At 41.1% G+C, this 25391-nt stretch overlaps 1 protein-coding gene across 3 annotated transcripts in view; it reads left to right on the plus strand.

Moving 5' to 3' along the window:
* The window catches only part of ttyh2 (tweety family member 2), a 76078-nt gene that overhangs the window by 27068 nt on the left and 23619 nt on the right, over positions 1 to 25391 (plus strand). For all 3 annotated transcript variants that reach the window (XM_034107843.2, XM_034107841.2, XM_034107842.2), the window contains exons 2-4: positions 4522 to 4694; positions 16528 to 16639; positions 24914 to 25134. In XM_034107843.2, coding sequence (XP_033963734.1) covers positions 4522 to 4694; positions 16528 to 16639; positions 24914 to 25134 — 506 coding nt within the window. The remainder of the gene's footprint in view (positions 1 to 4521; positions 4695 to 16527; positions 16640 to 24913; positions 25135 to 25391) is intronic.

The following is a 25391-nucleotide window of genomic DNA, read 5'->3' on the forward strand; positions in this document are numbered from 1 at the left end:
CACTTTAGTTACTCGCACAACTTGACACAAGCCATGGGTTCAGGTCCGGACTTATAAGTCCGGACCTGAACCTGAACCTCTGGACTTGAGTCCGGACCTGAACCTGAATGTGAGTCCAGGTACGCAGCACTAGCCACACGGATACGAAAACAAACCGAATTCGATATCAAAAAAGTCTTCCATCCACACGAGACCGGGGTCTGGTTCTGCTGTGCGTTTTTGTGATGTAACTGTAAAACATTTCAGAATTGCTCCACGGGATGCCATTGTACATCACTCAACCTGCGAAATACACACACTCAGTACATAGCTAGACCCGCAAATTTGCGGGCACAGCCAGCTGGGCGGCTGGCTGACAGCCAGCGGCACAGCAGTAGCTACATGTGTGTGTATTTCGCAGGTTGCTAAATGTTTTGTGCGTGTGTGTTTATGTTGACAAGGAGGTTTAATAACTGTGTGCTACACAAAACGTGCAGTCGGTTTCATTTTCATCGCCGTTTGTAGTAGAGTTAGCAGGGTATTTTTATTTTAACTCTCGTCCCAAAATTATTTTTTATCCTCCCTGACACTATTTTTTCCGGCCCCGGGACGACGGGACGTCCTTAAGCTCGAGCCCTGGGAGACGCTGTAGTACATATGCCAGGCCTGTAAGTGGCACTGTACTTCCGCCACAAAATACACCAAAATCAGCGAAGAAGACTTCCCGAGCATGGTTGACATGGTTGCCCTTCTGTTTATTCTCCGCGTGGATTTAGCAGCAGAGGTGGGGAGAGGCAGGGGCCAGGGCTCTGGCTCTTTTTCTCCCTCCCCGAGGCAAGCGTGTGCTCCTGCTGTAAATCTCCCGGTAGTCCCCCAGCAGATGAAAAACACCCACCTCTCCGCCTCTTCCAAGGAACGAGGGAACCATGCAGCAGAGTTTCCGTTAGAACTTCTTCTTCGCCGGTCAACATGTCCGTTAAAGTTTAAATATTCCGGACAAAATTAGAAAAGTGCCGGTCAAAGGTCTTCTTTGTTATTTATTGAGCTTTAAAACAAATTGATAACGACTCTATATAACAATATAAAAATAATACAGAGAGCCGCTCTTTTCCTCCCCCTCTCCTGACAGCCCGTCAGTATTTTCGTTATCAGGAAATGATCGTATAGGGCGTAATCATGGAGCCGTTTGGCCCCCCAGAGCGTTGCGTCCCCGTAGATCTACCCACCTTAGGACCCATTATCGTTACCGTTATTGTTACCGTTATCGTTATCCCTGTCGGCCTCGTGTGGCCGAACCGTCTATCAGATAAAGAACTGTAGCGGATACGACCCGTTTCGTCACCGTATGGCTAGGGCCTTAGCCAATAGAAGCGCAAGTGTTATGTAGTGATCTCATTATCTCATGGAGGTAATCAAAGGATTTCAATCAAGGCTTTATAGACAGGGGGGGGGGGGGGGGGGGTGTGGGAGAGAAACGCCTTCTGAAGGGAACTTTTGTGTTGAAGCCGTTGCCGTCCATTTACATGCACAAAAACCTATGTACAGTGGGGCAAAAAAGTATTTAGTCAGCCACCAATTGTGCAAGTTCTCCCACTTAAAAAGATGAGAGGCCTGTGATTTTCATCCTAGGTACACTTCAACTATGAGAGACAGAATGGGGGGAAATAATCCAGGAAATCACATTGTAGGATTTTTAATGAATTAATTGGTAAATTAATTCATTAAAACACCAGAAACAAAATTGTAGACCTGCACCAGGCTGGGAAGACTGAATCTGGAATAGGTAAGCAGCTTGGTGTGAAGAAATCAACTGTGGGAGCAATTATTAGAAAATGGAAGACATACAAGACCACTGATAATCTCCCTCGATCTGGGGCTCCACGCAAGATCAAAAATCCCAGAACCACACGGGGGGACCTAGTCAATGACCTGCAGAGAGCTGGGACCAAAGTAACAAAGGCTACCATCAGTAACACACTACGCCGCCAGGGACTCAAATCCTGCAGTGCCAGACGTGTCCCCCTGCTTAAGCCAGTACATGTCCAGGCCCGTCTGAAGTTTGCTAGAGAGCATTTAGATCAGGGGTACTCAAATACAAATCTTAAAGGTCCAAAATAAATGTTTCAATAAGACAAAGGTCCGTTTATTACGGTCATTCAAACTTTTAAACAATTGCAACAAGATTCTTAACACGAGGTTCCAAAAACAAAAATAATCTGTATGCAGCAGTTTTCATTGTTATTGTGTCTGTGCTTGACCCCTCAGAGTCGCAGTGTAAGAGCTGCAGTTATGAATAAAGGGAGCTGCACCCTCTTTCATTCAGCATTCCCATTATTGCTTTATAAATGTCTTGCCCCTTGTGTGTCCACTGAGGTTCGTCAGGCCCAACACATCTTCAACAAACTCCCCCTTTGCCTCATCATAAAAACTCACACCAGCAACTGAGCAATGTCAGTGGTGTCAGTGGACTCATCCACAGCTAAGGAAATGCACTGTGCATTTTTTATTCCATCACAAAGCTGATTAATCAAATCACCAGCCAGTATTTATGTTCTTCTGGTTGCTGTGGAATCTGAGAGGGGGATTTGCTTGATCTGACCTGTTATTTTCTCTTTGTGTTTGCCTTCAACATGGTCTCCATCACTTCAGTCATGCATTCTTTATACTTCAGTTATTATCCAGTGGAAAGTCCTTACCTGCTAGCCTAGTTAAATCAAAGTGGTTACTTTTGTTTGGCTGGGCAGTGAAGTTTTACACCGTCTTATTTGACTTCCTCAGGACTTAAAACAGTTTTTTGGGGGCAGACCCCCTCAAAGAAAAATATATATTTACACACGTAAGGTCATCATCTTAATAGTTTTGTATGCTCATCCGTGTGCAGAGCATCAAGTTGACGTGTATTGCAGCTGAATGCGGCGATTACCATTTTGTTCAGCAAAACGCCTCACAAACGTATTAAGACAGCTTTAGTGCGTTTTGATTCAATGCTGAGTACAGCCAAACTGACAGTCTCTTCTCTGTCAGTGTGGACCGCAAATACCTCATTCCTTCAGTGCTTGGGTCCGAATGCTTCTCGTTTTGCGCCGTCACAGTCCCGTTCAAATGACGCCGCCAATCATATGTCCATGCTCGCGCCAGGACCGGGGGAGGGGTTACATGACGTGGATCTTGTGCTGCATTCACTTGCACTCGGACATTAGAGACTTTCTCTCATAAATGTCCGATGAGCGCTGTTTGCAGTCTATGGACATCGCGGATCATTTTGACTCGTTGCGTTGTGGCGATGTCTCGCAGATAACACAGATAATACATATGAAAAAAAACCGGACCGGAGTCCGTACTTTGAGGATGCCTGATTTAGATGATCCAGAAGAGGATTGGGAGAATGTCAAATGGTCAGATGAAACCAAAATAGAACTTTTTGATAAAAACTCAACTAGACGTGTTTGGAGGAGAAAGAATGCTGAGTTGCATCCAAAGAACACCATACCTTCTGTGAAACATGGGGGTGGAAACATCATGCTTTGGGGCTGTTTTTCTGCAAAGGGACCAGGACGACTGATCCGTGTAAAGGAAAGAATGAATGGGGCCATGTATCGTGAGATTTTGAGTGACAACCTCCTTCCATCAGCAAGGCCATTGAAGATGAAACGTGGCTGGGTCTTTCAGCATGACAATGATCCCAAACACACCGCCCGGGCAACGAAGGAGTGGCTTCGTAAGAAGCATTTCAAGGTCCTGGAGTGGCCTAGCCAGTCTCCAGATCTCAACCCCATAGAAAATCTTTGGAGGGAGTTGAAAGTCCGTGTTGCCCAGCGACAGCCCCAAAACATCACAGCTCTAGAGGAGATCTGCATGGAGGAATGGGCCAAAATACCAGCAACAGTGTGTGAAAACCTTGTGAAGACTTACAGAAAACGTTTGACCTCTGTCATTGCCAACAAAGGGTATATAACAAAGTATTGAGATGAACTTGTGTTATTGACCAAATATATTTTTTCCACCATAATTTGCAAATACATTCTTTAAAAATCAGACAATGTGATTTTCTGTTTTTTTTTTTTTTTTTCTCATTTTGTCTCTCATAGTTGAGGTATACCTAGGATGAAAATTACAGGCCTCTCTCATTTTTTTAAGTGGGAGAACTTGCACAATTGGTGGCTGACTAAATACTTTTTTGCCCCACTGTAACACACTAAGGGGAAACCCAAAAATAGGGCCTTTTTTATTATTAAAAAGGCCCTAAATAATAATATTTATTACCCCTATATATCATAGACATTTCCCTTTAGGACTTTTAGTTTGTTGCTTGAAAATCAAATTGAATATAATCAAAACTTATTATAAGGTTTATATAAGAACATTGAGTTTACTCGTAAATTAAATGTGCAACATATATATTTATGAACAAAATAGCTTAAGTGAATCTCTTGTTCAGCACAAGTTACAACAAACTTAAGTGGACTCAGACGTTTAGAAGAAACGAGTGACCTTGTATTTCACTTAATTCATTCCCTGTTTTCTCTCTCCTCCTCTCTGCAGTCTCTCATATTCCTGGCCTGCTTGGCGGCTGCGGGGCTCGGCCTCAACCTGCTGTGTCTCGCCATCTACCTGAGCTGTTTGTGCTGCTGCCACAAAGACGAAGAGGAGGAGAGCAAGAAGCCCAATTCCTGCTGCGTCACCTGGTCCGCTGTCACCGCCGGCCTGATCACATGGTGAGAGGCACAATGACATCATGACTAACTGCTGATCAGTGCGCACACACGTGCAAACACAAACGCACTCAGTCCATGTTTTCCCATTTTCTTTATTGGTCACTCAGTATTTCTACTGGAATGGGGTGATGTTTTCACTGCAAACACTCTCAGTCTGTTTCTGTATCCCCACATGACCTAGTATAGTTGGTAGTGTGTAGGCGTTCTGTATATTTTCCCATACTGTTTGTCTCTGTTTTCATGTGTATATGCCTTTCAGACAACCTCTTTTTTGTAATACCCTATGCTTATATTTGTAGAACATTATGGTTTGGATTCACAATAGCCTAGGAAGACGTCTCTATTCCTTACTTTACCTCAGTTAGACTTTGATGTTGATGTGTTTGAAATATTTCTGATAACCCCTACCCTTTCCACGCAATTGTAAGATTTGTGCTTTGAAAACCAGACATAAAATGCTCAAAGCAATGGATGTTTTTGATACTAGTACAAGCAGAGTTTTCTTTCAACCTCAGTCCGACATGTGTTTTTCAAAACAGCTCTCTATAGCAAGCTATGGCCTCTGGTTTTGGGGGATATTGTCAGAATAATGTTGTTATTCACCAGGATTTAGTTTACACTGGCATTAAACAACCGGTTAGCATTCTGACTGTTGATGCACCGTCGTTGTGGGCAAAGTGTTCCCGATGATGTGGGTGTATTATGAATATTCTGCTGACAATAATGTAATTGTGCAGCCAACTGCCAGATGTAACTCTTCACCTTGATGCTTTAAACCTTTGGAAAAGATGCATCAACTGAGTTTGCAAAATACAGAGAAAAAAAGACATGACAAATTAAATAAAACCTAGAGAAACCTATAGTACCGTTTGTTGTGCACGCTAACAGTAATACATATAAAAGCCAAGTAGAAGTAAGACAAATCTACATCAGAATATTATCAAATATTTGAGGAATGATATACTCTTGGTTAGCAAGAAAAGTCACTATACCCTACCCCCATACCTTTTAAATCTTGAAAGGAATATTATAAACAGTGTTAGGAGCTAAGTACAGCTCAGATTCTCTTTTGACTTCTTTAAATACTTGTAAATAACCTTTCCCTCTAGTTTAAAGCTTGCCTGAACTCGGTACTGTAAAATTAATCAAGCGTAGCCTATTTGTTTTGCGATGAATCTCCTGTTCACATGGCTGGCTGGATAATGCAGAACAGATCATGGAAAACCAGTCACAGGTTACTAATGATGCATTAAGGTAGAATTTTCATTAGTCCCATTAGCAAAGATCTGATGTCACCGCTACAACTCAGAATAAGTCATTTAAATGTGTTCAATAAACCTCTCAAATAAGACTATTTTTGTGTAGATGTTTTGCTTATTTTAAGATATCTGACCTAGTGTTTCCCCTCAGATTTAACAGAGGAGTGCTGCAGTAAGATGTGATTTGTTTTGGCTGGAGGCCGTCTGATATCATCGACTTAATTGTGAACTTCTCCATTCACACAATGGAGAAGGTCATTGTTTTTAATTGGATAGGAAACATTAACTGTTACAAACTTTAAGGGAAAGATTGTGTGAAACAAATGACTGATGCAAGACAGTCAGCACCAGATAGAAAGTTCTTCGGAGCAGCTAATTGAATTTGTTTCATGAGGAGTGGAAACCTCCCTCAGCCATGTGACCGTCATGTTCAGCAACCAGCCGGTATTATTGAATTAAGCCTCGAGCATTATCGCACGTCTTTCTTTTTCTCAGAGAGGGTTAATTGTTTAAATGTAAATCCTGAAAGCTCAGCTAAAGCTCGTGTTCTGTACCACCTGAAGGTGAATAGGTCTTTCTCACAGAAGATAATACAATAAATACTTAGGAAATGTGAATTGTTGTACCCCCTCAATTTATAAGTAAATGCTGGTTACTAATGAACATTCTGTATGTCAAATTGCCTTCGGAAAACAGCACTAAAGCACACCAAACAACACTTTTATTCAACAGATGCAAACTGCTTAATTTCCCATGCAGTCTTTATAATGTGACTTTATTATGCATGTGTAATTCTTTAAATGTATGTAAATTCACAGCTTTATAAACCAGCAGCAGTATTTTGAAATCTATTCTTTGACACACAGGAAGCCAGTGTAAAGAAGAACAGGAGTGACGTGATCCACTTTCTTAGTGTTAGTGAGGACTTGAGTAGCAGCGTTCTGAATTAGCTGCAGCTTTCTAATAGATTTTTTAGTGAGACCTGCAAATACACCATTACAGTAGTCCAGTCTACTGAAGATAAAAGCATGGACAAGTTTTTCCAAATCCTGCTGTGACATTAGTCTTTTAATCCTAGATATATTTTCTAGGTGATAGTAGGCTGATTTAGTAACTGTTTTAATGTGACTGTTAAAACTCAGGTCAGAGTCCATGACTACACCTAGATTTCTGGCTTTATCTGTTGTTTTGAACATTGCAGACTGAAGCTCAGCGCTAACTTTTATACGTTCTGCCTTGGCTCCAAAACCATTACCTCAGTTTTATCTTTGTTTAATTAGAGAAAGTTCTGACACATCCAGTCATTGATTTGTTAAATGCACTTACTCAGTGTTTGAATTGGAGCATAGTCTCCTGGTGAAATTGTTACGTACATTTGTGTGTCATCCACATGGCTATGGTAACTTATTTTGTAGTTTTTCATTATCTCAGCCAGTGGTAGCATTATGTCTTTATGTCTTTATTAGGATCCCCATTAGCACTAGCATGAGCATTGGCTATTCTTCCTGGGGTCCTCACACACTCAAAACATACATAAACATACAACAAAATTAAAACAAAACAAAACAGCTCATAATTTCATGCTATTTACAGTGAAATGAAGCATGTAGATGTTAAAGAGAAGAGGCCCCAATATGGAGCCTTGAGGATCCCCACATGTCATATTTGTCAACTCAGATGTGTATTTACCAATAGAAACAAAGTTGTTTCTGTCCTTTAAGTAGGATTTAAACCAATTTAGAACTGTTGCCAAAAGTCCCACCCTGTTTTCCAGTCGGTCTAGTAATATGTTGTGGTCAACAGTGTCAAACGCAGCACTGAGATCTAATAATACTAACACTGAAGTTCTGCCACTGTCTGTGTTTAAGTGGATGTCATTTAAGACCTTTACAAGAGCAGTCTCAGTGCTGTGGTTTGGACGAAAGCCTGACTGGAACACATCGAAACAGTTCTATTTCGTCCCTACTGACTGCCAGAGGCGGTGCTTTAAGCACTGGATATGTCCATCGTGCGCATGCGCAGCTCGAGTACCAATAACAACAAAGTCACCTGTGACCTTTCATCTTCTCGCTGTGCGAGAGTATCGTGGCTACATTTTTGTAGCCTACAGCGTTCAGGTTTGAACGTTTGATCTGAGGGATTGCTCTGCAAGCAGCTGGCCGCGTGCAGCTTCGCGACAGTCGGAGCTACGGGTCGTTAACGCGTCCTCCAGGAGCTGTGGCCGGCTGTGCGCTGTGCAGAGCCTCGACAGACAATTTTGTGTCAGCTTGTTGCTGGTGATGGCTGTGTCCCCGCACCCTCTCCCAGCCAAGTTGTCCTGATTGCCGTCTTATTTTTGGTTTGGCCTAGACTATCTGGTGACGACAGTGTTCCCGCTTCCTCTCCCATAAAGTTGCCCTTATGCTCTTTTGAAAGTTCTGCTTGTGGCGTTGTGCCCGAGCTATCATTAGCATTTGAGTCCCAGCTTTTGCTGTGTCCCTCATTCAATTTAGTATGGAAAGCCCAGAGTGTCATATTTTAAACCCGTTTTTCATTTAGATGCAGAGAGTAAGGTAAGTACTTTCTATTTCTTAGAAGCTATTATCTGGTCCTAACATTTGTGTTCCGACTTGGTCGCTTGATTGTTAGCAGCAGCTGCTTGGCTAACACCTTGCTGTTAAGCTTAACTATTAACTCAGCCGGTGAGGGCAGTGCTCCCGCTCCCGGTAACATAGCGTTTGATTGCAGTAGCGCTAGATCGTTGTATTACTGCTCCTAGTACTAGACTCCTAGCACTAGGATGATATGCAGAGAACATCTTCACTGCGGGTGCTGTGTGCTCTGCATGTGCGGTTACTACTGTAACCATGGACTACGGTTCTATGCGGGCTGTTCTCTTTCTTAGAAGCTAATTATCTGGTCTTAACATTGTGTTCTGACTTGGTTGCTTGATTGTTATCAGCAGCCGCTTGGCTAACACCTTGCATGTACTGTTAAGCTTCATTATTTAACTCAGCCGGTGAGGGCAGTGTTCTCGCTCCTGCTCCCGGTAAACGCATGGTATGGTTGCAGTAGCGCTATATCGTTGTATTTACTGCTCCTAGTACTACACTCCTAGCACTAGGACGATATGCAGAGAACAATCTTCACTGTGTGTGCCGTGTGCTCTGCATGTGTGGCCATTAAGGAGGATTTCATCCTCCCAATATTATATTATCTAGTGGGCAGCTGTTTGGCTGACACTTTTAGGCACCGGCCACAGTTACTACTGTAACTAAGGTTCTAAGCCGTAAGTACTGGCCATAATTACTACTGTAACTACAGTTAAGCCGTGTAAGTACTGGCCATAGTCAATACCGTAACTACGGCTCTATGCTGTGTAAGTACTGGCCATAGTTACTACGGTTCTAAGCCATGTAAGTACTGGCCATAGTTACTACTGTAACTACGGTTCCAAGCCGTGCAAGTACTGGCCAGAGTTACTACTGTAACTACGGCTCTATGCTGTGTAAGTTCTGGCCATAGTTACGACTGTAACTACGGTCTAAGCCGTGTAAGTACTGGCCATAGTTACTACTGTAACTACGGTTATATGCCGTGTGAGCACTGTCCAATGATTTTACCTAGAAATGGGAGGTTTGATATGGGTTCATTACTGAAGCATCTAGATTATTCTTTTTTAAGAGCGGTTTAATGACTGCCGTTTTTTAGGGCCTGTGGAAAAACACCTGAGTAAAGAGACTTGTTTACTATATGAAGTAGATCTGAGGCCATGCAATTAAAAACATTTTTGAAAAATCCTGTTGGGATAATGTCAAGGCAGCAGGAGAAGGATTTCAGATGTTGAACAATGTCCTCTAGGTTTTTATCATTAATCAGATGAAATAGTGTCATGGTGTTTTAATTGATTTTAATTGGACACAGGGAAAAAACATTTGCTGTACCTGATACAGAGGCACTGACTGCTTGTCTGATTTTCTGAATTGTGTCAGTGAAGAAGGAGGCAAATTCATTGTAAGGTTGTACTAGAGTAGAAAATATGTCATGTGTGGTATTTCATATATTTTTGTGTAGATCAAAAGAGTTTACGTGGCCCTGCCAGATACGTTGTAGGAACATTATGAGATGAATGAAGTTAACCCTGTGGGAAATCAATTCTTCTTCTTCTTCTTCTTCTTCTTCTTCTTCTTCTTCTTCTTCTTCTTCTTCTTCTTCTTCTTCTTCTTCTTCTTCTTCTTCTTCTTCTTCTTCTTCTTCTTCTTCTTCTTCTTCTTCTTCTTCTTCTTCTTCTTCTTCTTTTTTTTCCCCATTTTCCTCTCCCTGTTCAACCTCCCCTCTTGTTTCTGTCCCTGCTTAATGTCCTCCACTCTAATTAAGTTTGACAATGACAGCTGACACGCTGTGATGTCCATCTAAATTAATACTGGAGAAGAGCAGATGTCACTCAATTGTACTTGTATGTATACGCTACTGTAGCTCATCAAGCTGCTCATGCTGAGGACATGTGGACTGTAACTTTAATGTTTATAGCATTATTATTTTGTATATTATAATATCACTTGTGGACTGATTCCCAAAGAAGGATGTTCAAGGCAATTTGCAATAGATGGAAGCATAAACATTTAGGATTATGTTTTTGTCTAGAAGGTCTTCTCACCACATAATTTAACCTCATATGTTTCCTCTTACTTGTAGGTTTACAAATGCATTTAAGGGGAAATTAGAAGCAAGCATGCTTTAAACACCAAAAACCCACAAATAATTAATTCACACATGAATATAGAAATACAAAATATAATGAGGAAAAGCAAAATGGGTTATTACACGAGATTTAATTGCATGGCTTAGCAATAACATGCCAACAATATCCAAACCACTTAGGCGGACTATGGCACAACGAGAATGTCTATATGTCTTTATAAATGTATACAAGGTAAACTGAGCATCTGTTTTATCTTGACTGTTTAACAGTTTTAGGGCTCCTGGAATGTAACCATAGCGTTATAATCCAAGAGTCTGGGGTCATTGATATGGGAATTTATGTTTTGCCAATCATTTAAGACTCTACAGTCTTGTGCAAAATAAGCAAATAAATAAAAAATCCTTTTAATGAAAGTGTTCTATTTACATAGTCAGTTGAGTGAGACACAGCACACAGTCTTTAAAGCCCTGTCTTCACAGATTATGCAAATTATCATCAGAAGTTGTTCTGCTTTCTAACACACTTGAAATATTTATTTGCATTTTTTAATTGGAATAGGTGTCTGTTGCCAAACGGAAATGAGAATGGAGAAGACAAGAAAAGGGAGAGGGGAAGAAAGGAAGACGTCTGTTTACATGATATATCATATACATTTCCTCCATTGGATCCCATTCAGAGATTAATTGGCACACCTTGATATTTAACAGCATGCCTACAATTTTGGCAATAAAAGCATAGCAGCAGTAGAGTTTTAAAGCCCTCATTTACTTTTTTTCGGGGTCATTTATTTTTAGTAACTTCATTTTAGTCATTAATCCACTCTTTTGGAATTTTTCTAGCCTTGAAAATGGAAATGAGTGCATGAAAAATTTAGAAAGTGACTTTTTGTATTTTATATTCTAGGCGTATTGAATATTAAGGGGATTTCTTTTGATGATCTTTAATCGGACATCAGGAGGGCTGAGTGAAATATAAAATGTCTTTATTTGTTATCTCAGGAGAGACACTGCTGCCATTTTGGGGCACAATCTCAAATATTCAAACATGTCTGGGTCTATTAATAGTGGCCGGGGGCATTTTTCTGCTACAGGCTGAATATTTGGATCCTTTTTCTGCATTCCGCACAATGTCTTTTATTCACTTTGTCATTTATCAACATGACAGTTTTGACTTTTGCTCAGTACATGCCTACTCCGATATTCTTTCTTGTTGAATCAGACTGTGGATATTTGAAGAAGCGTCACCAAGGCAACTGGAAAGGGTAGAAAACAAGGGGTATTCTATCTCTTTGCACACCTCCCTGTGTCCCCTTATTCATTAGATTCTGCCCTTCAAATATTTCCTCGGTTCTACCAAGTCCACATTTCTCCCGGCTACTTTTACACAATACATTACACTTTCTCACAGATGAAAGGAGAGAAACTCCTGAAAGCATCCAACATAGGAAATGGACTGTTACATGTGTCATCATCAGTAGATTATTAAAAGGTGGTGTTCCAAGCAAGGTGAACCACTCTTACATGTTTTATGCTTTTTTCTGTCTTGCTCTGTTTATCATTGTCATTCTTTCTGCGTTTCTGTCATTTTGTTTTTTCAACTGTCTCAACCGCATGTATATTCAGTACACAATGTCTACTTGTTTCATTGTCAGTCTGTGTCCTTCGGTCTGTCTGTATCTTTCAATATGTGTCTCATTCCAAACTGCTTTGTCTATTCTGTCCTAAATGTATCTCACCTATGCTTGCGTCATGCCACTCCCTGGGGTTATTGTTAAAACTGCAAAGCGGGTGGTTTACCTGCAGGGGGTCCTTTAATGAGGCTCTGTCCTTGTTGTACTAAGTAGGAAAATAGCCCCTGTAGTTCTGCTCCACCTGCGCTCAGCATCGGCCACCACACTGCTGCACAGCTCTGCCAGATTTCAGGTATTCCATCCAGACAAACGTTGCAGGAAGCATGGATGAGCATAGATTTATAGTCCAGCTCCGTTTCTCTGTAGCAACAGGGAGGAGTCGGGGGAAACCACAAGGTTAAGAAGACTGCTCTGGAGTCGCAATTAGGCTGACTCCAGTTCATTATCCCTTTGGTACTGACCTGACCTGGCCTTTATCTGGAGCACAATTTGTGATGGGACAGTGGGGGTTTATAGCAAACACGGGTACAGGGAATACCTCTACTGTAACAGAGAAGATACGTGGAAAGATCATCAACATGTGTTACATGAATACTGGTTAGCAGAGAAGCTGTAACAGTTGTAATAGCTTAATCGATGAATGCTTAAAACAAATTGTTAAAAGTAACACATAACAAGGTAAGAAGTGGATAAAAGCTTAGATATGTGGCTAAAAGATTGAGGGTTAAGAGCTAAAACAGTTAGCTAAGAGTTCCGCTATTAATAAACAGCCTTAATAGTTAGCTAAACTGTTTAAATACTAAGCTAGGAAAAATATAAAAAAAAGGTAACATTGTAAGCTAGGAGAAATAGTAAAAAGATATTTAGCTTAAGAATAATGGAATAACTGCTTAGATAATTAGCTCAAAGTAATGAATAAAGAGCTAAAATAGTTAGCTAAGAGTTAATGGACAGCTGGAATAGTTAGCTAAGAGAAATAATAAACTTCTGAGAGTTAAATGAGAAAAAAACTGATAAACAGCTGAAACTGTAAGGTAAGAGTGAGGATATATAGCTGAAATAGTTAAAAACTGGTGAAATAGTAAAAAGTGATTCATTTACTTATAATGGATTTAAACACTTGAGATATTTAGCTTAGGGCTAGCGATGTGTGGTTGTAATTGCTAAAAGGTAGGCCTACTAATACATGGTTAAAATAAACTGTGAGGTAGCTTTAAGTGGGTCTGGCGATTATGAGATCAGAGAAATCTATATTGATGTTTTATATTTTGAGAAGAGGCAACCCTCAAGCCGTGTAGAATGAATTAAGTCATACAATAAAGATCTATAATAAATCATCAAGTCAAATAGCCATTTGGTGTGTCTGCTCACTTATCAGCAGTGAAATGGATCCTTGCACTCCTTCTTACTTACTTTATATTAACTGGCATTGATTATCAGGTAATGGGTTCTGAGTGAAAAATGAGGTGTCAGTGCAAAAGGTATAGCTACATTGTATTCCAAGAAAACACATTTTAAATATAATACAGTGTCGTTTTACAGCTCCAAAAGTACAGCTACCAAATTAAGCAAGACAGGCTATGAATGAAAGGAAAACCATACATTAGTGAGCAGACAAACATGAATGCAGACCCTTGTTTAGGAAGGCACAGGGGTTAAATTATAATGCTATTATGTACTGTCACATCTCAAAATCTCTTAGAAGTTTTTGGTGCTGGAACACCAGTCTGTTTCTTAAAACTGGACAAGCTTACCACTATCTACTGTAGGTAATACACTGACTTTGGGTAGTTACGGATAACTATGAAGTACAACTCCACTTTAAACACCCCTTAAAGCTGATTCAACACTTGTGAACATGAAATGCTTCATAAACAAATAATCAACTTCAGTGCTGTCGAATGGGATGTCACTGGAGGTAGCTCAAGGTGTACTTAATAAACTTGTGTATTGAGAGTTCCCCTCAGAGAAATATGTCAGCCTGAGTCAGATCTGAAGTCCCTCATCATATGTTCAATTTAGTTTGATGTGTGACTCATTACTGTAACTTTATGGCCTTTGCCGTGTCATTTAGTAACACAAGTTCCCTGAAGCTTCCATAAAAGGTTAATATTTTTTCTTAGGTTTGCGCAGGTGGTCAGTATTGCAGGTGAATAAGCCCATCTCTACTGCAACATAATTGACTTTGCAAGAAATCTCTGCACAGGGTATTCAGAGTTTGTTGTGAGACATTATGCATCTAGGTCTGATTTTGTAGCTTCTTCCAAATCCTATTATATAGCAGAGGAACAATGCCACAGCACTTCAGAGGCAACTGAAGCTCAGAGGAACTACTTAGGAGTGGGTGTTTATGTTGGTGGTTATTTTGTTTGTGCTGATGCTCCAGCTGAACAAATGAAATCCTTGGTTGACTGAGTATACAAAAGTGGTTTCCAAATTATGCACACACATTCCAAAACCCTGTATTGTATCATTTCTGGTTCAAAGAGTGTTGTTTACTTAAATGAACACAGAATCACAGTATTATGCAGCTCCAGTGCCTTACTGATACAGTATATTTGTTTTGCCTCCTGTAGACTACAACACACACACACACACACACACACACACACACACACACACACCACACACACACACACACACACACACACACACACACACACACACACACACACACACACACACACACACACACACACACACACACACACACACACACACACACACACACACACACACACACACACACACACACACACACACACACACACATACACATACACATACCATGAATGCATCACTTCAGGGGACATTACATTGACTTACATGCATTTCCTGGAGACTTATCCTAACCTTAACCATAACCAACACATGCCTAACCCTTAACTTTACCCTTAACCTAACCCTAAACCTAACCAAGTCTTCACCCTAAAATTAATGATTCCCCTCATGGGGACCTCCATTTTGTCCCCATGAGGGAGGCGAGTCCCCACACGTGACTGTGTAAACAGATTTAGGTCCCCACAAGTATAGTAATGCTCGGCCACACACACACACACACACACACACACACACACACACACACACACACACACACACACACACACACACACACACACACACACACCACACACACACACACACACACACACACACACACACACACACACACACACACACACACACACACACACACACACACACATACACATACCATGAATGCATCACTTCAGGGGACATTACATTGACTTACATGCATTTCCTGGAGACTTATCCTAACCTTAACCATAACCAACACATGCCTAACCCTTAACTTTACCCTTAACCTAACCCTAAACCTAACCAAGTCTTCACCCTAAAATTAATGATTCCCCTCATGGGGACCTCCATTTTGTCCCCATGAGGGAGGCGAGTCCCCACACGTGACTGTGTAAACAGATTTAGGTCCCCACAAGTATAGTAATGCTCGGCCACACACACACACACACACACACACACACACACACACACACACACACACACACACACACACACACACACACACACACACACACACAACACACACACACACACACACACACACACACACACACACACACACACACACACACACACACACACACACACACACACACACACACACACACACACACACACACACACACACACACACACACACACACACACACACACACACACACACACACACACACACACACACACATCCCAATTCACTGTCATGTATTCTGTTTGGATAACTGTTTTCACCTTGACTATGAACTATTGCATAGATAGACAATATTTCCGTCTCCTTTCAGGGATTGTCCCAACGTGCCTCATTACCGTTGCATTTTTTCCCCTTTTTTATTTTTTATTTTATGCCAAAGTCAGGGTTGATAGAGAAATTGATGACACTGCTTTATGATAATACCCAATTGCTTGCAAAAAAGAAGGCATGAAATATGCATAAAGCCTGGTGTAGGTGCTGTATTCCATTGTGCCACTCTCCGTGTAGGCAGTACATCTCTAACACAGGATGGCACATTGTTTCAGAACAGGAAGAAATCCTTATTTTTAGCGTGCGTTCATTTTTTATTTTAGCAAATGTTCTAATAAATGGCTTTCAAGCTGATAAATCTCAGTGCCTGAAAAGGATTTCACCTGTGACACCTGTGATTTACAAGCCAAGCAGCACTGATGTAGTGCGTTGTCATTCATTTATCAAAAGGCTTACCTCTCCCTCCATACTTCTTCTCTCTGTAGCATCGCCGTTGGTGTGGGTTTCTATGGCAACAGTGAGACCAATGACGGCGTGTACCAGTTGACTTACTCCCTGTACAATGCCAATCACACGCTGGGCGGTGTGGACAGTCTGGTAAGTAAAACATTAGGGTCACATGATGAATGTCTCCTATACATAAACATACCTGCGTGTGTGAAGAAAAACGGCATCCTGATTTGAGTTTGTAAAAACAAACTGGAAACAGTCAGTACAGTTTCACAAGACTTACAGTTTATACATGAGAGGCCCATTTAGCTGGAAATAAACAGCTCCCTGTGAAGGCTTCAGAAATGCTGCTTGTGATGTATTTACACACACACAGGAGGAAAGCCCAGAGGTCTCCATTTAGTATGCATCTAAATGTTTTTATAGTCTTTTTATGGCCTTTTACCGCTACACACAAATTGACTGCCTGACTCTTTGCTCCACAGACAGCTCACACACACTCTCACCCGCTCTGCTCCACCTTCTCCCAGCTGCTGTGGCCTCAGCAGGAACAAAGCATCGCCCTGTGTCTTTGCTTGTGCTCCCTTTAGCTCCTTTTTCTATTTTTATCTGCCTCACTTCCCATCACACACCCACATGTAGCTCGCTGTTTCAAAATTATACACCAATGACAAGGCATTTTTCTTCTTACAGTCAAAACTGTTTGATATTTTTCTCCATCTGAATGTTTCCTCACCTATGTTTATCAAACAAAAGTTGTGGTAATTAATATTAAAGTACATTACTTGCCAACACTATTGATGAAAGTATTTGGCAATTTGGCTTGATAATAAACCATATTCGGTTATCATCTGAGCTGCACACTTGAGATTTGAGATGTTATCCCTAATCATTTGAGAGTCAACTTGGACTTGACTTAAAACACACTATAAATAGTGCTATAAGAGCAGGATATTCAAATGTTGTGTCACTAAAATAGTGAACAGGTACATGATGAACTTGCACATGAGATTAGCTTTGACAAGATTTAAGACTTCGGACTGAATTTTTTTTTTGAGTTGCACAGATTCATTTAGGGCGTCTTCTTGTTAAGACGTGTTAAGATGAACCTGATTGACTTGGGACATTTTTCGTGAAACTTCTACAAATGGCCTTCGGACTTTACCTCACACTTGTAGATATCAATTTGAGACTTCTACCAATTGATTTGGCACTTGTAAAGATTAACTTGAGACTCCTACTTGAGATTTGTAAAGATAACCATGACACTTGAATACAATTACTTAAGACTTGTAAAGATTAACTTGAAACTTGACTTGAAACTATGATAAACAGACTATGCTGTTTTGATGTAGTGTCTATAAGGACCAGTTTTGTGTTGTCGCCTCAGCAGTGTGTCCCGGGGTCTGTATCGGCGTGGGCGGAGACCTAACGTGACTAGCTGTCAAAGAGTGTGGATTAGGTCTCCATCTGCGTTAATGGAGATTCATGTGGTGGTATGTGAGCCACTCAACATGGCCTCAGTATGAAACACTTTGCTCAGAGGATATAGCCCACAGCACTATGTTAGGATACTTTAACGGAGGGAAGTACTTAACTGTCTGGCTCTGATTTATGCACTTTATACATAATTTAAACTGAAAACATGGGAGACTGTAATTACTTATGTTGGGAGAAGATCAGTAGAGTTGCTGTGGATTGTCAGTTGGGATTACTTCTCATTAACAAGCTAGCATTTACATGTCTTTGATTTACTCCATTGAATCGATACAACAGCATGTAAAGCGCGTATTACCTTAACACAGAGGGATAGATCCATCTCTTTGTCATGACCAGATTAGATGAATTGTTCACGCATTGTCTCCTGTTATTCTTGTGAAGCACTTAGCCAGGTTCATTTCTCTAAGTCATATTAGCAGAAAGAAATCATTTACATATAGCTCGTCTGAAAAGCTTATCAGTGAGTCCCTCTGGGATGTGTGAACTCGTGCAAGCACACACAATTGGACATGGTGGCCTTTATTTTATGCGTGTGATTGTGCTCGCCTGTGCCTTAGTGTGTGTGTGTGTGTGTGTGTGTGTGTGTGTGTGTGTGTGTGTGTGTGTGTGTGTGTGTGTGTGTGTGTGTGTGTGTGTGTGTGTGTGTGTGTGTGTGTGTGTGTGTGTGTGTGTGTGTGTGTGTGTGTGTGTGTGTGTGTGTGTGTGTGTGTGGATGAGTGAGTTCATTGCACGCAGCAATAGACTGTTAAGGAGTCTAGTTCTAGGGTAGTATAAAGAGCCCAGTGTGCCACACACAGTTCCCAGTCTCCCCCACCTAATCAACCATGAGCCCAGGAGACAAAGCCGTTTGATGGGCAAGAACAACGAGCAAGGCAGGCCTGTCTGATTGGCAGAGTCGGAGATTGAAATCTGAATTGAAATCATTGACAATGAAGGCCTCACTGCCCTTCGGCCAACACAAATGCCCTTAAAGCCCAACTCCGAGAGAGTTTAGAAGTGAGTTTGCTTCTAAAGGCTCAGTTCATAAGAGAGGAAAAGAAGGAAGTTAGGCTCATTATCACTCAATGTTTTTTTCTCAGCAGCTGTTTAGGCCTTGATTGGTTACGGTCTGAAATATATGCATATGATTTGTTTATGAACAGTCACTGGCTCTCTTAGTTAGAATATCAATTAAAACAAAGCACTTGTATACAGAGAGAGGTGCAATTTGGAGACGTAACGCTCAAACTGAGATGCAAAAAAACCATCAATGGGGTTCAATCTGGAAACGGGCCAATTGGGATGCTGGAATGATGTGATATTTGAAGTCCGGCCACACTAATAGTAACTCTATTGTTTGGAGATGGGTGTTGAGAGAGTTTTGGCAGCCAAGCGGAGTGGGTCGTGTCTGCGTCAGTCACGGAGCATTTGGCCAGAGCTCAAGCACGGTTTGGAAGGTGGCCCAGTAAATAATTACAAATGTGCATATTTCTACACGCTCTTATAATACGATTTGTTTCTATATGATGAGGTATTCATAATGTTAAGGAGAAAGATAATGAAAGTGTAATTATTATTGTTTCCATTGGGCATGGGACAATGTGAAATATCCCAAAGTTATTGGAATTCATGATATTGTTTTGATAAGAATCAAAATGTGCTCTAAACTCTTAAAGTTAATCCGTTATTTTATTTAAATTAGGCCCTATTTTACCATGATAACAAGCTAGACAGATGTTCATGTCACTTATGAGAGGATATTGGCGATTATCATGATTCACTACCATCAATTTATTGTTATTTCATTGCAATCCTGATATTTAACCTTGTGCTGTGAGCAGGAGATCTGAACACAGGCGGTCTGTAAAACAAAAGCGCTAACAACTGAGCCTCATGTTGTTTCTGTGTGTATGCCTGTTTGCAGGATGATCCTTGGTTTTTTTCAGACATAAAATACACCTCAAAGAAGTGCAAGTATCCGTGGGTCTTTGTGTATATTTTAGAGGAATGAGTAAGAGCAACAGACAGATGCCATGTCATGCTTTTCCGGTTATTGCCCGTCCCCTTGTGTGTTATGAAGGTTTTTATGCATGTAAACGGTCAAAACCCTCAAAGTACACCATGTAGGGAGTACAACTCTAAAACAGAAAATACCTCCCCAAAACGCCTCGTTGGAGATACGTCACTGTCCATTTGATTCTTCCGGGTACATCATGATGTCATGTCGTCCCCGGAACGAAATGGACCAATCCGTGGAGCCGTTACGTTACGTCCGCGGAGCCGTTACGTTAAGCCCCCGCTGATTAGTCCAAATTGACCAATCCACGGACTTCCTCACACACTCAGTGCATGCAGCTCTGCTGATCTCTCCTCCCTGGCTGCAGGCTGATAACAGACAGTTGGGATCGCAGCGAAATTCTCTCTGCAGACCCATTCTCACAGCGTTTATCAACCTTTTTCCTACTCAATATCAAGCCACACTTATTGTTTTTACTTCGGCTGTGACTTTGTGTGTGCTCAGGGTGAGTTTGGCTGTGTTTGGCTGTGTATCGCTGAACAAGGAAATCACACCTCCACGGAGCTCAGCGCGATTCACAACGTCCCGACTGGTCCCGACCAATCGGAGCACACTGGGCTCACAGGGAGGGGGGGGCAGCAACGAGCCGTTTAGTGGAGAGAGTGAATACACATACTTTACAGAGATGCTGTATGCGAAACCAATGTGAGTTTGTAAAATTGCACAGTATAAATCTATTCTAGGAGACCACAGAAATGGAATTATGATCAGTGGAAATGGCCATGACATGTGACCTTTAATGAATGTGTGTCAAACACCAGCATACCAGCAAACCATTGTTACAGCAAAAACATTCATAGCGTGACGATCCCACTTCCTTCCTTTTGGTTAACAATCTTTGCTCTGTGGGCCATCGGTTTCTCAAAGGTCTTCATTTGAAGCCTGCTCAATGTTTCATATACAAACCAATCCAGGTCGACCACTTTGAGGCTCTGTGGTCACCACGTGTGTGAGGGGAGAAAAGGAGGTAGGAAAAAATATATTTTTAAAGAGTAGTCTGCTGAGCTTTGTTTCAGAGCAGTGAAAATGGTCTCTATCTTTGCAGGGACCGAGCTACTGAGGCACTTCAGAAGCATGTTCCATTTCACGCTCTAGCTCCCACATTCAATTTTAATTGAAAAAAAGTCTCTCCACTATCGAGCAGAGACGACCAGTTAGACCGAGAAAAAAAGGTTTAATCATTTATCTTATCCTTTGTTTTACTTTAACAAATAGCCTTATTGGTCCTCATTTATCAAGCGATTACCGGACGAGTAAAGAATATAGAGAAAGTGATTATGAGATGATCGCTCACACTTGCCGAGCCATTTTCTGTTTCAACTCAGAGATGGACTCTCTGGGAGGTATGTGTCTGAAAGAAAGTGATGTTCTTTTCCAGCCTCTCTCTGTTTCATACTCCCAGAGTTATCTTATCTCTGAAGCCCTGCCCTCTCTGAGGCCATGTACCAACAACAATAGGCTTAAAGATAGATATCCAATGTTGGTGAAGGAAGTGGGGTTAATATTATGTAGAGATTATTATTAGGAATTATTGATACTGGAACTATTGTTTTTATCCGTGCAAGTAAGTAGATATTTGAAATGGCGTATGATAAATGTGTGAATGTATAGTATTAGTAGATACATTTCAGGCATCTATTTTGTAATAAGAAATAAGACTTTGATAATAGAGGCAAGGAGAATGATGTGAGAAATGACCCTCCTCCTTAAGCCCAGGGTCTTCATTCGGAATACACTATGGTCAACCACAACCGACATAATGCTCGTTGATCTATATTTATATTCCTTTCCTCAAGCTAGAATCTACATTTTATATTTGACAGCCACTTTTCAGCCCAATGCCTCTCTCCATTAGTCACCATTTGGTCATTTATCGTGATTTCTTCTATTTGTTTTTTTTATTTATTCGTACCCTCCGGCGTGTATAAATGAATATCCCACCGAACAAGCGCTATGCAGCCAAACACAATCCGCTGCAAATTGTTTGTTTTGAAAGATGTGAGGAAGAGAATGCCCTCGAAACATCAGATTGAGTGAAAGACTGGGACTGGGAATTATATCTTCTTGATCGGCTCGGATCATTTACACAGTGAGGATCAGAGCAAGAGGAAGGAGAGATTAGCTGGATGATTGACTGTCTCCCCAGGCGGTTGAGATAAGAATCTCTCACAAGAGGCAAGAATCAGATACTTGACTTAATTTCTCAACTGCGATTTCTTCTGAGGAGGAAGTGGTCTCAATCAGAGATCAGATAACAAACTACAGAGCACAGATACAATGTCCCATGGAGAGGACTGTTGGTTCACAGGTTGACTCCTCCAAAACCCTTAGGGAACAGCGAGTATAGCTAATGGATTAACTGATTGATAGATGGATGGATTAATAGATATTTTTAGCTGTGCTAGCATGGCGTTATATGGGAATGTCAGTCTGAACCTTGGTTCACCACTTTGTCGCTGACTGAAGACCTTCATTAACAACAGAATGGATTTCCCTTTAATTTGGTGCCATTAGGGCATTCACAATTATTGCATTTTAGTCATCATTGAGTACTTCTGACAAAAATGTACTCAACTAGCTGATATTTCTTGGTAGTTTTTTCCCCTACCGAATAAAAATGATCAAATCCCGTCAAGAATGTCTCGAATAAATACAGTTAAGTGTTAGCTAATGTATGCAGCAGGACCTACAGTAGGTGAAACAACAGAGTCTATGAGAGGCTGTTTAAAAATGAGCCTCAATCTGATTCAACTCAACCCAGGCTTGTCGGTGCTGGAGCACCTGGACAGATTTTCCAAGGATAGCTGATTATTTTCTTCTCTACTTACCTTAATGTCTGTTATTTAACAGAGTAAACATAGAACATTCTTCTTCAAACAAATCTATCTTTCAAAAACAACCAAATATGTCAACCTCTGTCCATCTCAAAAGATACACTGCTACTTTTTTTTACCTGCATGATGCTAAAAAAAAACAGATCGATTAGTCTACACAACGATGCATTAGACCCACTACTGCACATATTCATGGTCGCCTAATGACTTTAATGATCTATTGACTTCCTTAAGCATCACCAGGAGGTTGACTTTTTTTAAAAAGATTCTGAAATATGTTTGCTACAGATGTTAAATGTTCCAAGATGATACATTAAAATAACTTTGGTAATCCTGTAACATTTAATCTAGAGAAATCGTCAAAATTGTCCAATAGTTTATGACTAAATGTTGTGTTTAGTGCTTATTAACGTTGTTAGCATGCTATTAGTCAAACGAAGGCGGTCCACCTCGTTACTATTTCCTACAATATAAGCATTCTCACTGTGAGCGTGTTAGCATGCTTATATTAGCGTTTGGCTAGAACCACAACTCTGACTATAAGAGTAGCCCCACACTAGCTGTAGACTCTTTTATTTGCAGCCATCTAGTGCTGGTCGACCGTTGAATGCAGACCGACTAATTACTTCCACCCAACATGCCCTCGCCTCAGCTTCAGCTCCAGCAAATCCTGTGCCTGTCAAACACGGCAACAATATGAGTGTTCTCTTCAGTGAATGCCAAGTACCCTAAGCTGAATGGAAGCATTTATTACCCTTTTTAATGATCAAATAGCAGGATGTCTCTGTGAATGCCATCTCCCAGTAAACAACGTTTCCCTTCAAGCTAAGTACAGAGAAATTAAACCTGAAGAAATGGAAAGGGCCTTTACAGGAGATGTTCACACCGCAAAGATAATGTGGTCTTGGTTTAGTTGGCCGGCTAGGTAAGAATCTGATAAAACTCCCCCTTTGGGAAAAGGATTAAATTATCTGTGATTACCTGGTGTATACAGATAAACATTAGTGACTTATCAGTTTAGAGAAAGGTCTGAAAGACAACAGCATTCGTCAAATACAAATCTCTCCTCTATCTCTCTAGTTTTGGCTGTTTTCCAGCTGTTTGCTCAAAGAGGAGCTCTTCACCGACACCCACACTCAGTATTTTAGCTCTCCCACACTGCCCCGCCCACCCACCTATTTTTACCTTATGTTTGGGTTTATCTCACCTTAGGTCACTTTTCTTTTTTTCGGAGAAACTTCGTCAGGCGGAAAAGTTGACCAAAGGCACCCACATGCTGTTTGAGAGGATTCCTTGCTGTGCTCGGCTCTAAGAAAAGTCAGTCAACACATTATTATTTTAGTAGAAAGGTGGAGGTTATAAAACATTTCTCTCCACTCTAACTGTCAGGTTTTTCTGCGGACCATTTTCACAAAACCAAATATTTGCGGTTACCAGAAGGAACCTCAATCATCAATTACTTATTGTTGGGAAAATACTGAATGTTCTCTTCCAATATCAGAGTAGCACGTGATAACAAAGGTCCTACGTAGCTGTGTATGTAACGGGATGTATGATTACCTCGAAGAGCGTCAGGACTGTTTTAGGCATATGATAGCTATGTGACAACGATTAACATGATGATTCAGCCTCTATGGAGATTGACATGACTGTCATGTTTATTGCTTATGTTGGCCTTAACTAATCTGAACTAAGCATAGAATACTGCTTTGAACTGGTATACATGTATCTTGTGACTGAATAACATCCTGTCTTGTATATAAAGCATCTGAAGGACACTGTTCGAGGAACTAGTTGTCCCAAATGCTCTGTGTGATGACTACTTCCATTCTTGCAAGGATTAATAAATACATGTATCCTGGTTATTGAAGCTTAAGCCGGTGAAGAGTGATATTTTTCAATACATTGTACATCAGGAATGTACATCAGGAATGGGTCAGTGCATTAGCTTTCATGCTTGGTATTCCAACCCCGGCCACAGTGCTGTTGTACTTATTCACCTCACGCCTCCTCTCCTCTCCTGCCCTCCAGGTGACTGGCACGATGGGCAGCATGAAAAGCGGCCTGCACCAGCACCTCGCCAGGCTGGACGAGATCTTCGCCACGCGGGGTGACTACGTGCAGACCCTGCAGTTCATGCAGCAGATGGCGGACAACGTGATCAAACAGCTGCTGGGCCTGCCTGACTGGGAGGAGGCTAAAGTGGACCTTGCATCCATCGCCGATCAAACAGCAAGAGTGGAGTACTACAGGTGAGGAACAGAGAAAATGTCAGTGTCCTAAAGTGCAGGGTGGAACAGTGAACAATGAACAATGCCTGGGATGCTACTGAAGTGCACATTTGTAGGAAAACAGTTAGAGAAATGAGAAAAACATTTAAGATATATCTTTTCCATAAATGTTTTCTTTTGGATAAATCGCATCCAAAATGGTGTGAATGTCTCAAATGTTCACATGGATTTCTAAATGCAGATCTATGGAGTTATGGATGGGGAATTAATGCCACATG

Source organism: Pseudochaenichthys georgianus, chromosome 19 (genome assembly GCF_902827115.2).
Source record: "Pseudochaenichthys georgianus chromosome 19, fPseGeo1.2, whole genome shotgun sequence".
NCBI classification, from domain to species: Eukaryota; Metazoa; Chordata; class Actinopteri; order Perciformes; family Channichthyidae; genus Pseudochaenichthys; species Pseudochaenichthys georgianus.